General features: G+C 43.5%; 1 protein-coding gene across 1 annotated transcript in view; it reads left to right on the forward strand.

Moving 5' to 3' along the window:
* syn3 (synapsin III) overlaps positions 1-16,758 on the forward strand; it is a 112,422-nt gene that overhangs the window by 31,112 nt on the left and 64,552 nt on the right. The window contains exons 4-6 of the mRNA XM_069700093.1: positions 951-1,042; positions 15,448-15,604; positions 16,573-16,662. Coding sequence (XP_069556194.1) covers positions 951-1,042; positions 15,448-15,604; positions 16,573-16,662 — 339 coding nt within the window. The remainder of the gene's footprint in view (positions 1-950; positions 1,043-15,447; positions 15,605-16,572; positions 16,663-16,758) is intronic.

The raw sequence follows: 16,758 nt of genomic DNA on the forward strand, positions 1-16,758 counted from the left end.
CTGTGAGCAACAGGTGGGCGGAGCCAGACTACCTGTGAAGACTAGGTTGAAACCTAGAGTGTAGCTGGAATGTGTGTCAAACCTACATGGCTTTTAATTTGAAAAGAGGGCTTTTAATTTGATATGGATACAGGAAGACGCGGCATTCGGCCAACCAATCAGTGGCAGACATTCACGTTCACAGCTCTCGCACTGCAGCTGCCGTGCAGCCAAAGAGCATGAGAGCATGTTCACAGTGTAGCAGGGGGGTTTGACAGAAGAATTTGGTTCTTGTCAAACCTTTACAGAAAGTCAAGCCCTTTTTCTTCTTCCACATCATTTTCACTGTTACATAAAAACGATTTTTTTTGAAACTGTGATCATCGATGTGACACAATAATTCCTTTCAGGAATGCTAAAATTGGTCAATAGTGTTGACATCAGAGTATGTCTGGACCGCGGTAACAATCATTACAAGGAGAATAGAAGTGTCCCTCTCTGGTCCCATCCATCCAAAAAGTCCATTCCCAGAAGTCGGCCCCTCCCCTCTAGTGTCTCTGGGAGTTTGACTGAGTCATTAGGTAGCCGGGTTACGGCCTTTCACAAGGCCCTCACTGTCCAGGAGGCCACAGACTGGGGATAACTTGATTTGCCTTCTCTCACCAGCTCGCTCTGTCTCTCTGACCCCTGTCTTCTCCTCGATTCTGTTCAAAAGCAAAAATGTAAAATGACTCGTATAGAAGATGTACTGAAGCTCGCATCTGCAGCTTCATCTCATGACTTTCAGGAGTCAGAGGCACGACAGTAGAACACATTTTACCTTCACTTTTAAATAAAAAATATTTCTGTCAGGAAGCCAGGAGAAATAAGAGCACCGAGTCGGGTAGTTCAGTGACTGTACGCGAATACTGTGTGTTGTTGTAGGATGGAAGATATAATCTAAGTTTGTCTTTTGTCTTTGTCATCCCCAGGCGGAGTTCTCCGAGATCAACCTGGCCTCCTACGTCAACTCGGGGTGTATGGTGGACATGCAGGTCAACAAAAGCGGCACCAAAGTGGTCAGGTGAGACGCTGGAGGAGAAGCGCTGCTCCTTTGAGGCACGGGCCCACACAGTGTGTTATCTGCCACAGTGAGCCGGCACAGAGGCTTCGGCTCTCCTCTCTCTCTGTGGTGATGAGCTCGGCTCTGGGTAAAAACACAGCGCCTGCACTCAGAGGAATGAGGGCTGTAATGTGATTATGCCGGTGCAGAACCTAAAAACAGCTTCGTGACTCGGTTTTAACCTTGCTGGGAAATTTGCATGACAGTGATTAAAAAAAGGACGGTTTCAAAATATTTAATCTCGTTACCCCTGACACTGTTTTCATTTGCTTCTGAGTGCTCTCGTAGCTCTTGTTCTCACAGTGTCATCGTGATGTTATTCTGTGTTGCAAAATTCACGTTATACAACCAGTTGTTGCTGAGTGGTCTGTTCAGTGCTCTGGCTGAACTAACGGGTCCCGTTAGGCCACCGGTTCTGCTGTCGACCTGCTGTGGTAACAAATAAGATAGTTAGGAGATAGTTCATCTAGATTTTGCAGACTAATCAGTCTGTAGACATCAGGGTTGCTTTTAAGACGTGAAACCCTTAATTGCAGGTATTGTGGACTGACGCCAATGAGAGCACCTTGCACATACTGGCTGTGAATGTGCACGGTGCAGGGGAAAGCTCCGTGAGTCAGTATGATCAACATCAGCACCTGTGTTCAATACTTTGTGCCCACTGGAACGTTTGCATTTCTGATTCCACCATCCACCTAAAACTTGAGCAGAGAGCACACGTCAAGTTTAGTGTCGTCAAAGAAAATCCACCTGGTTGCACTCCTGAACCGATCTGATGACAGTGTTCTAACCTCCTGAACTCCTGAATGCCACTCAAACACCTCGCCTTTCTAACTGATTAATTGCTGCAGGCTTTCTGAAACATTTCAAGGGTCTCCATTGTCGATTTCCTGAGTTTGGCACAAACGTTGCTGTGTACTCTCAAAGTTTGTGGTGAAATTGCAAATGTTCACGTACCAGTGGTCACAATGACACGTGTGTGACGGGCTGATTTTGATCGAGTGACGTAGCTTGAAAAACGTACTCATGAATCTTATTGCTTCCTCCTGCTCCATTGTGCATCTCTGTCCTGCGTCTTGGAGCTTTTTGATTGCATCTCGTGGATCACGTGCATACCAATGATAACAGCGGAGCGTGAGATATCTCCACCAGCTGAACACACGAGTCACATCTTTGTGTCAGGAATTGAATTAAAATCAATACGTTTTCATTTCTGCTTTTTTATTATCAACACGAGTGTACAACAGTCAGACATCCCAGCTGTAAAACAGCTATGATCAACATTTTATATCAAGGATGTAAAAGTGGTCTTTCAGAGTGATGATGCTACAGTTGCTGCTCACCAGCTGACTTCCTCTCAGCCTTTTGGTTCATTCTCACCACTCTTTGGCTCATTGTTTCCAGCCTCAGCTGACTGCTATATTTAGAGAAAAAACCCTGACGGTTTACCACCTGCCGAGCGCCACACCGCACACACAAAGCGTTAGCAACTGGCTAAAGTCTCCAGGGCGAGATCGGGGTTGGTGGAGACCCAAACAGAGCTAAAATGAGAGTAAATGTTTCAGGTGGCCAGAAACATGACCTCAAATGAATGCTAACGTTGCTAAATATATCTGTTGGACCAATGAATAAGCAGCTGTTTCGTAACATGTAATAATAATAATAAGTAACATTTTTAAGGTGTCAAGGAAATGAGACACTTTGTCACATATGTACCATTTGACAATATGATAAATTCCCCAGCAGTGTTATAAAAGGAACGACATCTTTTAAAATATTAATCAAATTAAGCTGTAACCGTATGCTGTAATATCTAGATATGTGTGCATGCGCATGCCACTCAGTGTCAGCCCACCAGTGCTCATTCTATCCTTATAATAATCAGATAATCTGTGTTTCTGGCCACGACTCCGCTCAGTTACGGGAAATGGTCCGAGCGTGCACCACAAATCAAGTGAGAATAATCGCCGACACAGGGGCACTAATGCGCCCGACGTCACAATGCAACCTGTTGTCAGCACCGACACTGAGGTTATTGTGTGGGCTGAATATTTACGGCGATATTGCTGTAATGATAGAGAGGCCAAATTGGATGCAGATGGCGTGACTGCTGCCGTGCTCACAAACACTGACATTCACTGCCAAATTGTTGTGGTTTAGCTTATCATTTAAGACTCTGAACTCCACTACAAATAGTTGCCTGGCTGTTTCAAGAACTGGAACTGGAAAAAGTTCAAAAGTTCCATCAGTCGTCACGGTTCATCATGGAGAAAGACACCGGAGGATTATTGGGATAAAATCTGCCCTCTTCAAAGATCACGGCCGGTGAAAACCAATTATTTATTGTTTTATCGTGGCGTTTCATTCCAAGCCAGAAAAATTGTGTAATATGTCCATAGATTGACAGAAGCCGGACACAACACTAACTTCTGATATGCCCTTTGTGTGTGTGTGTGTGTGTGTGTGTGTGTGTGTGTGTGTGTGTGTGTGTGCGTGTGCGTGTGCGTGTGTGTGTGTGCGTGATGCGTGTGTGTGATCACGCGGAGGCTACACACATGCATACGGGCACGTTTACGGCGTATATTTAAAGCAGCTTCCGGCTTCTCCACGTGTCTCCCGGCTGATGCGTTCACAGCGCTGTGACCTCTGACCTCTTTCTGCAGGCATGCTTTGCAGTGAGCGCATCTCCTCTGCCGGCTCCGTGCGGCAGCACACTTTCTCACACGTCTGTGGTTTCACTGCTGTTGATGCAACCAGCTGTCTCTCGCTCTTATCTTGCTGTGCATTAGAAAAAAATATGAATCTACTGTACGGTTAAATATGAGCGATGAAATGGAGACAATGGATCTCACATGATGCTGTAAGAGCTCAGAGAGGAAAACAGGTCGCACACAGTGTGTAGTATATGTGCGTATCAGGTTTTATACACTCTTGTTTCTGGTTGTGAGCGCTGATAGAACAGATTTAATAAGTGCTTCATGATCAGGTCTACATTTTATGACACCGGCAGGTCAGCTGTATAAATGTGAATGCACACGAACAATGCAGATGCCATTCTCCACACATATGCTGATACTAATACATGAACGCGTGCTGAGCTCCTGGTCACACATTGTAATGAAGTACAGATGAAAAATAAGGTTTTTGTAAAACGACGATTTGAAGGTGTTGTGTGTACTCTCCAGGCCAAACGTATTTGAACATAACAAAGTCACGCTTTTTTCTGTCCTTCAGGCTCTTTGCTTCTGGCCTGCAGCGACACTCTTTAGGGAATATTTCCCAGTTGTTGCATCTTACGTCACTTCGACCTCTAGGCCATTAAGCTTTGTACACTGCGTGTTGAAAAGGCTGTATCTCCCACACACTTCTATCTAAATCAGGGGTCTCCAACCCAGAGCCCACGACCCGGTTCGGAGTAGATCATGAAAGGTTTGAAGAATATGCATTGTTTTTGAATTACTTGGGACACTGCCCGGGTTTATTGACAGTCGCCCGGGTATATTTGGCGATCAATTTTTATGAATTTGTTTTTTGAACCTGCCCGGGAGAATGACTCGATGAACAATCTCCCCCTGCTCCCGTTATCTGTGTGAGTGCATCAGAGGTTAAGCTCCGCTCTGAGTGGAACACACAGAGAACAGAGGACAGAAACACAGCGGAGACCGTCACACTGAGCAGAAAAGAAACGGGTGCTCATAAATTAGATAAAGAACACAAATACAATATTTTTCTGCTGGACTGCAACAGCGGGGCCACAGCTATAAAACGAATGTCAGTCACTGAGTGAGTGAGACATCAAAGTTACAATGCAGCAACTTTTCACATTAAAAGCCCTCCAGTTTCACACAGGGTCCGGCCATATGCTAGGATGTGACTTAGACCTGTGTTTCTATCAGGAGGGGCGGGGGGTCTCGATCAAAGGGGAAACTGAATTTTCCTTGTTAAATCTTATATTAGAAGGCTTTATTTGACACTTTCTAATAAAGTTTGGCCACACACGAGCTGCATGCACTGCAGTAGGCATTTTAAGCACATCTGTGTAGATACAGGAAAATACTCCCTCTCCCTCCCTCCTTTCAATTGAAAACATGCAGAAAAAAAGCATGCACATGCTGTTGAATTTAATCTGTTGTGATACGGTATGTTAATTGGGTATCAATTTGTTATTGGTCACATAACAGAAGCTTATTCAGGTGGTTTGGGTGGAGCTCAGCTATGTAAATAAATGTTACTAAACATGAGTAGCTCTCGGACGCTTTCATTTTGTCTAAGAGCTCTCTGAGGGGGAAAAAAAAACCCGATATATATTAACGCAAACCTCCTCATATTTAAGCTAAGACTTGGCTCTTGACTTTAGTATCCATTATTTGGTTTCAAATTAAGTTCGCCGGTAATCGCGCAGTCTGAATGACAAACTAAATATGTGTGACTGTCCAAATACTCACGCTCTGGATTGCACATATCAGTGCGTACGAGGTGCAACGTGGCACGCGTTGTACAGCCTGCAGTACAGCAGAGCGACACGCCACAAGGTGCAGCAGTCATGGCGTGTTGTGCCCTGCTGCACTGCTGTAGTCAGCCCTTTGGCTCCTCCGCTCTCTGCTGCCAAAACCTCGGCTCGAAGTGGGAACGCTGGTCTGGCAGCCAAAAGTATGATAAGCCACAGAGCAGCGTTCCTCTTCTCCTCCGTCCTCCCAGAGCTCCTCCTGCGGTTAATAAAAGCGGGTGATAAATTAGCGGTGATTGATGTCGGGCAGTGAGCGTGTTAACGCTGATTGAGGAGTTTATTGAGCTTGTTTAAGTGTTGCACTCACTTGAAGGAGTTTTGGTAGCGACCAGATGCCTAAAATGAGAATGTACAATTAAATATGAGGCGGAGGTTTTAAACTGTTGGGAGTGCTTTCTGTCACAACTATCAGCATGGCAAGCATCAGCATTCGATAAAAGAAGCTTTTACGGGTCTTAGATGGGCCTAATTAACACTGCTGCACGCAGTACTGGACCCACGAGGACACTGATACTCACTAATACTGAAACTCAAAGGAACTCATTTCAAACTGGCTCTTTATATGAAGCTCTGTTATAGACTTGACTGATGATCATGTAATGACCATTATGGTTATTATTAACCCATTCAGCCCCGGGCCATAAGTTGCAGCTTTGTACTACTTCCTTTTATGTGCCACTCAAAAGTCTCTCATTATGTTTCAGAACAACAAAGATTACGTGAAACAACATTTGATTTGAAGGGTCCATTATAGATTTGTAATGGATTAGAAATAAATTAAATCCAATGACAGGATGCATTCAGTTTAACTCTGAATGAATGAATTAGGATATTAGCTTTAATAAGTTCTTAAACAAATCAGTGAAACCTGTGAGTTTTTTTTTTTGTAGCTAATACAACTATGAGCTTATAACAGCATCATAAAGAAAAATAGCAGTTAAGCAACAATATTATTTGCACACGTTTCTTTGCGAACAAAGCAGGTACAGATATTGAATGGATGTGGCTATGATAACTATTACAACACACAGTGATAGCTTTTACTATAGATATGTATCGGGACCAAGTGACGACTCACCGTTACCTCAGCCATTGGTTTGTGAACGGCCGTTTTGAAGCCTTCATCCCGGCATTTTTGCCACCGCTGTCTTGGTTTTGGAGCCAGAAGTGACCATATTTGGATAAACTGGGAGAGGAGGAAGGGAGGGGTGGGTCCAAGTGAGGACACTAAATCTGGGCCCCTATACCAACAAGCTCACTCCACCCTGGGCATGTCAATCAAGCCACGCACACCCTCATTATTTTCTGAAGGACCACCAGAGCACTGATCAGAAGGAGGAACTTTAGATAACGACACCATAATGACTTGTGGAAAACATGAATTGACTTTGGATTTCATGAGAGAAGTTCACGCATGTTGAATGGGAGTCTATTGGAGCCAGCCCCTCGTGGCCCTCAGTGGTATTGCACTTCAAGGCACTTCAGCATTAGCTTTACTTTTCAGACCTGGAGACTGCATCCATTTTCATATACAGTCAGTTGTGGTAGCTGTCACGAGGAGCACTGAAGGTAATGTTTTTCACAGACCAAAAAAACCATACAGTTCTTAGCCTCACCTACTTTGGTCTGATTGGTGGAATGTTTTTTCTAAATACAGTCAGTGGGCACAACATCAGACTTATTTGAACTGTGGATCAGATTAAGGAATGCTGGGGGGGTGATTCAAAGGTGTGCAAACACCTGTGGAGTTTACTTGTAAAGAAACAAACTTTACATTCGCTGGTTCTCATTGTGTGCATCTTTGAGAATCTTGTTTGGTTTATACTCATGTTTGCTTGCTATAAATGTTCGTTGTCGAAATACAAATTCCAAATAGAAAACAGGGTGTGGCTTCCAAAAACATGGCTCCAACAGAGGGCCATTGTTTAAGTCAATTTAACATGTGCTCTTTGATGCTCACTGGGAGCCAAATGTAGGGCAATTACACGTTTATTTATTTTTTTGTGTAAAAGTTATCACATACAATTTCATTCCCAAATGCAATTCTGTAATTTTCTGCGAGTATAAATACGCGTTTTAGATTAGCCGACAGGACGGGATTTGAGAAAAAGGACCTGAATTTGTTTCAACAATACACTGAATCACTTGTTCAGATGGGAGTTTATTTTTTTCTTTTGCTGTGTGGCCAAACGGCCTCGTCACATTCCTCACCATTCTCAGCCCCACAGATGGACGGATGGAGGGAGGCAGCCAGATCACATTAGCAGATCCTTGTCTTGAGGTTTTTTTTTTTCTTCTCCTTCTATTTAATTTTCTTTGCTGAAAGCCACCAGTCTCAGCCAGAGAGAGCCACCCCTTCTTCACTCCACAATCCCATCAGCACACATAACGAGACTCTCCTCCTCTGGTTACCTCAGGTGACAATTTACCACTTAGACCACACAAACACACGCACGCACGCACGCACACACACACACACACACACACACACACACACACACACACACACACACACACACACACACACACACACACACACAATCTTAAACCCCATTTTAATCAGGAAAGGAACTGTCTGCTTGGAGCAGCCTCAACGCCTAATACCTCAGACAGGTTCATCTTGTTACCGAGCAAATAAATCCCGCTCACAGACACGCTGAGTTCAGACATGGCTTTGAGGAGGCCTGAGGGCGGTTTTCCTTCAGGAGCGCTGTGACTGTAATGAAAGCATACAGCATCCGTGAGGCCCGCTCCGCCCGTCTCTGCTTTTGTAATACGGCCATGAATACAAATGGCCCCGGTAATTCACTCAAACTCCTAACAACGCTCATTTCCCTTTCTGCCAGAGGTCATTTGGCGCTCTATTGCTCTTGCAGCTCCTCTCCTCATTACATCGGCCTCCCGTGGGACTCTTCTCCAAATCCTCAACATAATCACTGTTAAACAACTAAACACTCTCTAATTTGTTTTGCTGGTAGATGTGCTGAAGTTACACCCTCTCCTGTTTAGATTTCACACGTGTGATTGAAATAAATCTTTCGCGGCTGGCGCCCCTTCATTTATTTCCTACGTGACCTTCGCAGCGTTCGGTGTGGTGCGCCGATGAGCCCCGGAGTACGAGCTCAGCTGGAGGCAATCGAGAGCGCTGGCAGCCCCGACTGGGCCACCGCCCAGGTTCTCAGATGCTGCCAGGTCACTCTGGTGCCACCAGGCCCCGAGCCAACGCCGCAACCACAAGGAGTCCGCAGGAGTCGTAGATCCAGGCCAGGGGACCACAACATGATGATATAGGCTTCAGGAAGTCACTGCACACAGCTGTTTCTCAGGGCTCCGTGGGTGTGGTAGATTTAGCTGTACAGTCGTTGATACAAATCCCAATAAAGGGCAGTTTGATTTGTTTCAACCTTTCAGATAAACGTCCAAAAAAATAATTAAAACCTTAACATCAATATAATGACGTCAACAGTCAGGCTTATCCTGTTTACATTTCTGGTGTTTTTCAACTTTTACAGGTTGATCTGTGTTTTCGCAAACCTCACTAAGTCCACCTCTGATTAAACTTGATCAAACTTGGACTTAGCGACCACCTAGTCTCTAACTTCCTTTGGTGCTGTGCTGTTAGCGTGCTGTGGTTTTTGTTTTTTTCTCTGAAGTTTCCTGTGGCTAGAAACCACAGCTGAAGAGCACTGTGAGTTGCAATGGTAACGTTTCGGGCCACAAAACCAAAACAATAACCTCAAAGTCAGTAAAACAGGCTATGGCGCTAAAGGCACCTGCAGAGTCGGATTACGGTTGAGTCACAATGAGTCCCTCTCTCATTATATAGTAATTTGATCCCCTCTAATTAAAGCCTCTTTAAGTAATGAGATCCTGAGGTGTTTGAACTTTGGACAGAGCCCGGCTGTTTTCTCCTGCTAGTCCTAATGCTAAGCTAATCGTCTCCCAGCTCCAGCTCCATGCTTAATGCACAGACACAACAGTGATATCAATCTTTGTATCTAACTGTTCTGATACCATAAAAAGAGAGTTTAATTTTGCTCTGTGCCCTCATAACAATGTTGTGGCACCATGTAGAGTTCATTTTTGCTCCAGAATCTGACCTCCAAACAGGAAAGCACAGACTTTTCTCTCGAAGGTACGTTTCCCTCTGATGACGGCGAGCCACCACAGCACAATGCAGCATTGTGTACGAGCACTGTGCTGATCCTCGGTATGTACTGTTTGACATTTGTGGCATTCCCGCCGAGGTCTATCCCGATTATCCTTATCGATGAGAGACAGACTGATGGAGGAAGATAAGGCCCTTACCAGCTTTTCGAGCCAGGCACAGGGCCATTATGAGGACAAATGTTCCCTACATTTCAGACAGCCCTGTGGAGCCTATTAGAAGGTCAGAGATTCTGTATGATTAATGGATCTGGAGACCAAATGGCAGCATATTGTCCTGAGTTTGAATAGTTTCCCACTCAAGGAATGCTGATGAAAACATCCTGTTGGCACTGTTGTACAGTATATTGAATAATGCCAGTTGTGTATTCAAAACCAGACAACTATAATGTGGAGTGTTCTGGCTTAAACAAGTTTTTTGGCAATTTGAGCGTTACCCTTCATTCATTATCACTCTTTATTTCTGCCTTTTCTTTCCTTCTATGTTTCTGTCTCACAGGATAAAACTATCATTGACCTTTCTTCTGTTTTTTTTTTTTTACTCTACACCTGTGAAAACAAACCGTAAACTCAACTCTAACGTATCACATCATAAAGCTGACGTCCTTAACAAACTGTTTATTTACACTCTTCTTTGAGCTCAGTTTTTGGCCACCAACTTCAGAGGGAAAAACTTCTGCTTTATTTGCTAAATGCTACGTTATGTTGCCTCGATCTATGCTCACTTTATCTGTCTGGTGTTTTGTGCTGGACGAGTAAAATGGGTTTTCAGAGTGGCGATATGGAAACCAGCCGCCTGATGCGTCTGGAAATGACTCTGATGAGAGCTGTAAGACTCAACCGCTCAAACATAAAAGCTGGAAGCTATTAAACCAAAACATTGAGCTGAACGATGGTAAAATGCTCCATAGAGCTGAGGGAATCTGCAGATCAGGTGACTATTCTCTGAGTAAATCACATCATGCTAACAGATAGAAAACAACAACTTGGCAAACACAGTACATTTGGGCCAAATATAAACACTAACGGTGTGTAACATAAACATGAAGACTATTCGATTCACATTTCCATGGACACACACTTAAAAAAAAAAAAAGTGGATCGTGAGGTTGGAGAGGTCCTGCTGTCTCACTCACTGAATGGACAGCTGGCGAACATTTGATTGAATAAGAATCAACTCCAACTTCAAATGTTTTTTTGTTTGCAGGCCATAGAGTATAAAGAAGCAGACTTAGCCTCTGGTTCTGAAAAGTAAATTAATGCCTTAACATGCAATACCACTGGGGGCCACAAGGGACTGGCTCCAAAAACTCCTCAGCTCCTCCAAATATGGTCACTTCTGGCTCCAAAATACCCAAGATGGCAACGGCCAAAATGCAAGAATGGAGGCTTCAAAAAAGCAGTTCACAAACTAATAGGGGACATCTTTGTGGGTTGCCATTTGTTTGAGACATGCTACAGTTCCTCATACACAGCCCATAACTAATCTTCACATCAAGCCACAAATAGATTTTTTTTTTCTTTAACAAATCAAAAATAGAATTTAAGCTTGATTTAAATGCCATTCTCTTTTCCACAGGTTTGTTGGAATTGACTGCAGATTGACTTGTTATGACGGACATGTTTTTCAGCTCGTCGAAACCTATCTTGCTCAATTTGCTATTGAAGTGTTATGTGTGGGCGTATGATTCCACATGGATCCTTTCTGTCCTCATGTCCTTATCTATAACCCTACTATCCCTCATCAGTGCCTCTTATCAGCCTTTATTGCACCACTGATAACCTATTCAAAGGGTACATTTGCATATCGCCCGAGAAGTGGTGCCTCAAGAGCCCGAGCGATTCGGATCGTAAAGCACAAATGTGCTGCTTTAGCGTTAATTCATGACTCGCGGGGAGCCGTGCTTCGGCAGAACGAGTCCAAGTGAAGAGGCACAAAAACAAAGTTAATGGGTGACGAACCTCAGTAATGCTCTGCTGCTATAGGGCGCCGCCTCTATTAACGGTAGCCCAGTGAAAGACAACCCGCTGTGCAGAATGGCATCTGGTCTTTCTGTGGTAATGAGGTAGCACAAAGGTTCAGTCCGTCTGATACACGCATGCACTCAGCAACACATGGACAAAGCAGTTTTCCCGTAATGTCCCAACAGTGAGGAGATCTTAATATAGAACAACGAGAGATAAGAGCCTGTTCTGATTTATGTACAGCTGCGATGAGAATATATCAGACACATGGAAACTCTGTCTGTGAGGGTGTTAAGTACGTACGTCGAATTTGATTTATTGAGCAGCGTTTAAAACAAAGTTACAAAGTGCTGCACAGGATATACAGAGAGAAAAATAAACGACTTGTATACGTAATATTATACTCAAAAATAGAATATTCACTGCCCCATTGCAGGGAAGGTAAATTGGGGGAAAAAATGGTTTTGAGAAGTTTTTTAAGCTACTCGTGGAATTAGCTAATTTAACAGATAGGACAAAACTGTTCAAGAGCGATGGGCCCTCATGGCGAAAGCACAATCGCCTTCGGATTTGCAGAGGCTGCTGGGTGTAGCAGGGAGACCTTGGTCGAATGATCTGAGCGGCCTGGAGGGGAAATAGGGCTGCCAAAGTTCAGAGATGCATGATGGTGCAAGATAAGTTGGGCCTTGTAAGTGATGAGCAGTATCTTAAAATCGATTCTGCATTTGATGGTAAGCCATGTGAGGGATACGATGATGGGAGTGATGTGGGATCCGCAGTTGGTTTTGGTTAACAGCCTGACATTTGAGATGAGTCAAAGCTGCTCGGCTGAGACAGAGGTGAAAAGCATTGCAGAATTCAAGAAGGGAAAAAAGATAAGAGTATGGATTAGAAGTATAGATCACGGCAGTGATCATTGGCAATGCTCCGGAGTTGAGGATGAGACTCGGGACCGAACTTGCAGAACTCCATCGAGTGAAAGACACAAAGGCATGACTGTAGGGTTCAGGTTTGTTTTCATTCAACCTATACTCTCGGACGTACTTCAACCAGGAATGCCACATGGTTAGTTCATCAGGTCATTTCTCGGTAAAAATGCCAAAAAGAAATCAATAAATAACTGCTTTCAAATGTGACTATATGGTGGTTTCACCGGTATTCTATAATAGCAAATGTAATACTGTTAAGTTTAGTTGATTTAAAGATGCCATTTTTTCACTTTTCTGACATGTTATAGTCCAAACAACTAACTGAATAATTGTTCGGTCAACCCAATTAATCATTCAAACCTTCCAAAACTTGCTTCCAAACCTTCCCTCAGCCGAGCCGATTTGTGGTCTGAGACCAAGTTTGACTGAGAATAACTAAAGACTTTCTTTTGTGCATCAGCGTCCAATCTTCACTCTTTTTCCTGTGCATGTAAACGCTCTCACTTCATATAACTACTAAAGATTTGTTCTTGCCCAATGGCAAGAGTTTAACATCAGGAAACGGAGAGAGTCTGCAGCGTTAGTCTGTCGTCATGGCATGTTCTTCTTGGATGCAACTCTGTATTTTGTTTCAGGCCGATAAGATGTATTAATAGCTGTCTTGGTTAAACTGCTCACACACAGCAGGATGTTGTTCTCTTTCTGGTTGCTAGAAACAGCACGTCACACGGATCGGCCCGTGTATTTTATCATGAGTCCGTTGAGTGTGGTTTGGTTCTGGAGCCTCAGTAAACAGCTCCATCCAGTATAAATAGCAGAGCCTTTGGTGTGTTGCCACTGCGGCTGACTGCAGCAGCAGGGAGGAACAGCTGCAGTCGCTCTGTCGCCGAGACCAGATCACTCCTCGGCCGTCTAACGTATGCAACACTTGAGGACGGCCCGGCTGTAATTTCAGCTCTTGTGTACCTGTGCATGTCTGATGAGCAAGTTACTATATCTGCAGGTAATCTAGTGACAGCTTTGGCTGTGTACATGTTGGATCTGGTGTTGGATCGTTTACTTGTCATAAACAATATGGTCTTTGTCTTATTAAAGCTGCACTCGTCAGTATTTTTATTTTAATGGTTTAGTAAATGTAATATGAAAGATGTTGCTTGTAGTGATGAATCCACTGACAGTCACCACTTAACTCTGCAGGTTTAAAGAATGTTTTAGTGTCTTTCAGCGCAGTGTTTTGGTTTTACGCCCGGCAACATTGCTTTGGTTTAGTGTCGTTGCTTTCATCAACTGTTTCCAAAGGCAGCCGTGTGAAGTTTGTCTTAATTGATTAAAAGTCCAATAATATACATTTTATAAAGATTTGTACTTTATTTCCCCGGGGAAGTGCAGATGGATATTAGCTCCTAGCTAAAACTGGTACGATAAAACTCTTCTCCTTGGTGAGTGTTTTTCGTACATGGTCCCTGACAAATACATATAATAAACTGAACTATGTAACTATGTATATAAGTAGAGTCCAAACACGTGCTGTAAGTGTGTCGCACTAAATCTGAATACACAATCCAAATAGTTTAAATATTGTACATGACATTTTATGTACATTTAAAAAGAACACTACATATTGTAAATTAACATTTTTCACCTTCACTGTATTCGCTGATTAAGAAAAAAATTCACATTTTGGGATAAAAGAGTCACAATGTAGAAATCTAGTAAACGGGTCTTTTAACAGACAGAGATAAATTCCTTATTGTCCTATTGTTGCACAATACCAGAATCAAAACGTAAAACATTAATAGGTAAAAAAAAAAGAAAAAAAAAAGGACTTCAGTCTAAGTGAATTCCTGGTGTTAATGTGAAATGTGCACCTGTTTAGAGAAGGCCTGCAGGTGCTGGAAGGGCCACTTGGCCCTGCTCCCAGAACAGTTTGTAAAGGAAAGGATTAGGCTGTGTTAATTGGATAGATGGTCCAAAAAGATTAGGTGCTAAAGGAGCATTTCTTCACCCTTTCAGCCAGACACAGTGAGTGAATAATGGAGCCCTGGACTGTAAACACAAGGCCCAGATACAGTGTGCTAATGTGCTGACAGAGTTATCAGCCTGGGATAAGCCAAAGTGCTGGAGGTGTCTGACTTTGGCATAGTCAGGCCAGTTGTTAAGCATAAAGGTGATTCTTGGACATTTAATTTAAAAGAAATCCTTTGTAAACATGCATCCACGTACTGAATGACAGTAAAAATGTACTGTATTTGCCCGCTCCAACTTTACATGTCACTCTTTTTGTGGCATGTAAAGTACCAAACTGCTAATGTCGGCATGCCAATATATTCAGCAGGTATTACTTACCGTATTCAAAATGTATGTATGTAGATATAAAGGGCTCATACCAAGGAAATGAAAAGTCAATGATTCTTAGTTTCAGGTGGTTATACACTCATGAAACCACCTTTAAGGGCTCACCAAAGATGTTAAAATTCATTCTGTGGGGATATGAACGTGTGCACCAAATATCATGAGAATATATCAAATAATGTGTGGGCCATTTAACAAACACTGTCAGCCTCATGATGATGCTAGATCAAAGTGAGTAGGCTTCATCCTCTGGGTGCTTTGAATGTCTGTTCAAATTGGTTGAGATATTTCAGTCTGGCTTTTCCACCTTATTTTATTGAAAACACTAAGCTGCCTTTATTTCAGTCAAAGTTATTTCCCATCTCCCCGACCCTTGAAGATCGATCACCTGAAGTCCGCCAACATCCAGTTTGACGGTTTTCTTTTCCACGTCCGTCCTGCTGCAGGTCCTTCAAGCCAGACTTCGTCTTGATCCGCCAACACGCCTACAGCATGATCCCCGGTGAGGACTTCAGGAACCTTGTGATCGGCCTGCACTTTGGCGGCGTCCCGAGCATCAACTCCCTCTTCTCCATCTACAACTTCTGCAGCAAACCTTGGGTGGTAAGCGGTCTTTAACGGCTCTCTTTGCTCTACTTTAACCCACACAAAGGTGCCACGAGTCCCTCCCTCGGCAGCTACCTTCGACTGATTTATTTGGCCTATTAAATGGAGCTGTAACACCTGTGTCTGGAGCCTCCACCGCCGCACATTATTGGTCACTCTGTACTGAGGGAAGCGGTGAAACTGGATGCTCGGCTCTGCGTGAGTTCATAATTGCACTTTTGTCACCTACAGTGCAACAAGTGTTCTCCAGAAGAGATGACACGCAGAGCCACATAACTTGGTGGAAAAAAAAAAACGTTTTCCTTCACCACATATTTGCAGCTCTGTTACCTGTTTTAAAAGCATAAAAAAAAATGAAGACCTTCGTGATCCGTTAATGGTGATGAACCTTGAATTTCTGGATCTACTTGGTATCATAGATCTCAAACATCAAAAGTAAATCACCGCTTTTATTGTCAGTACTTTAAAATCGAGGCTCGTTTTTACAGCTGCGATTTTCTACAATCATACAGAGAAGAGCACCCGTTATAAAGGAGGTGGTGTGGCAGAAAATACAAGCAGCTTCAGCGTCACGCTAACCTCACATTTGTGTTGACCCACCGCTGCAAGCAACACGTTTAAATCCATAAACTGAGGTGACGCAGGTAAGAAGTAGGTCCACGAGAACGGAAATCACAACACCTCGAGATTTAATAACTCCTAGAAAAGATTACTTTTGAGTGGTAAGGATTCACAAATGGATTCATCCTCGTGGAAAAACAGGCGTTCAAGGCCACGCGGTCAGAGTTTTGTCTGACTGTACCGGGCCGCATTTCATAAGCGTCTAAAAGGGTCAAACAAATGAAGAAACAAACTCTGCGTCTAAATGTCATGCAGCGAACACAGGAGCAGCTTCTAAAAGCTTCCATCTAACCTCTCCCGCTTCAATAATGACGTTCGACTGTCTTGTTTATTTGTGCTTGCAGTTTTCGCAGATGATTAAGCTCTACCACTCCCTCGGCCCGGAGAAATTCCCCCTGAATGAACAAACCTTCTATCCCAACCACACGCAGATGGTGAGTGCCTCGCAGATATTCTTCTTCTTCTTCTTCTTCCTTCAAACCGTACGGAGAGCAAAGAAAATACACTCTCTCTCTCACACACACACACAC

This window comes from Brachyistius frenatus, unplaced genomic scaffold (assembly GCF_029030835.1).
Source record: "Brachyistius frenatus isolate BFR_SWC_R1_liver_20210118 unplaced genomic scaffold, ASM2903083v1 Contig_32, whole genome shotgun sequence".
Lineage (NCBI taxonomy): Eukaryota > Metazoa > Chordata > Actinopteri > Embiotocidae > Brachyistius > Brachyistius frenatus.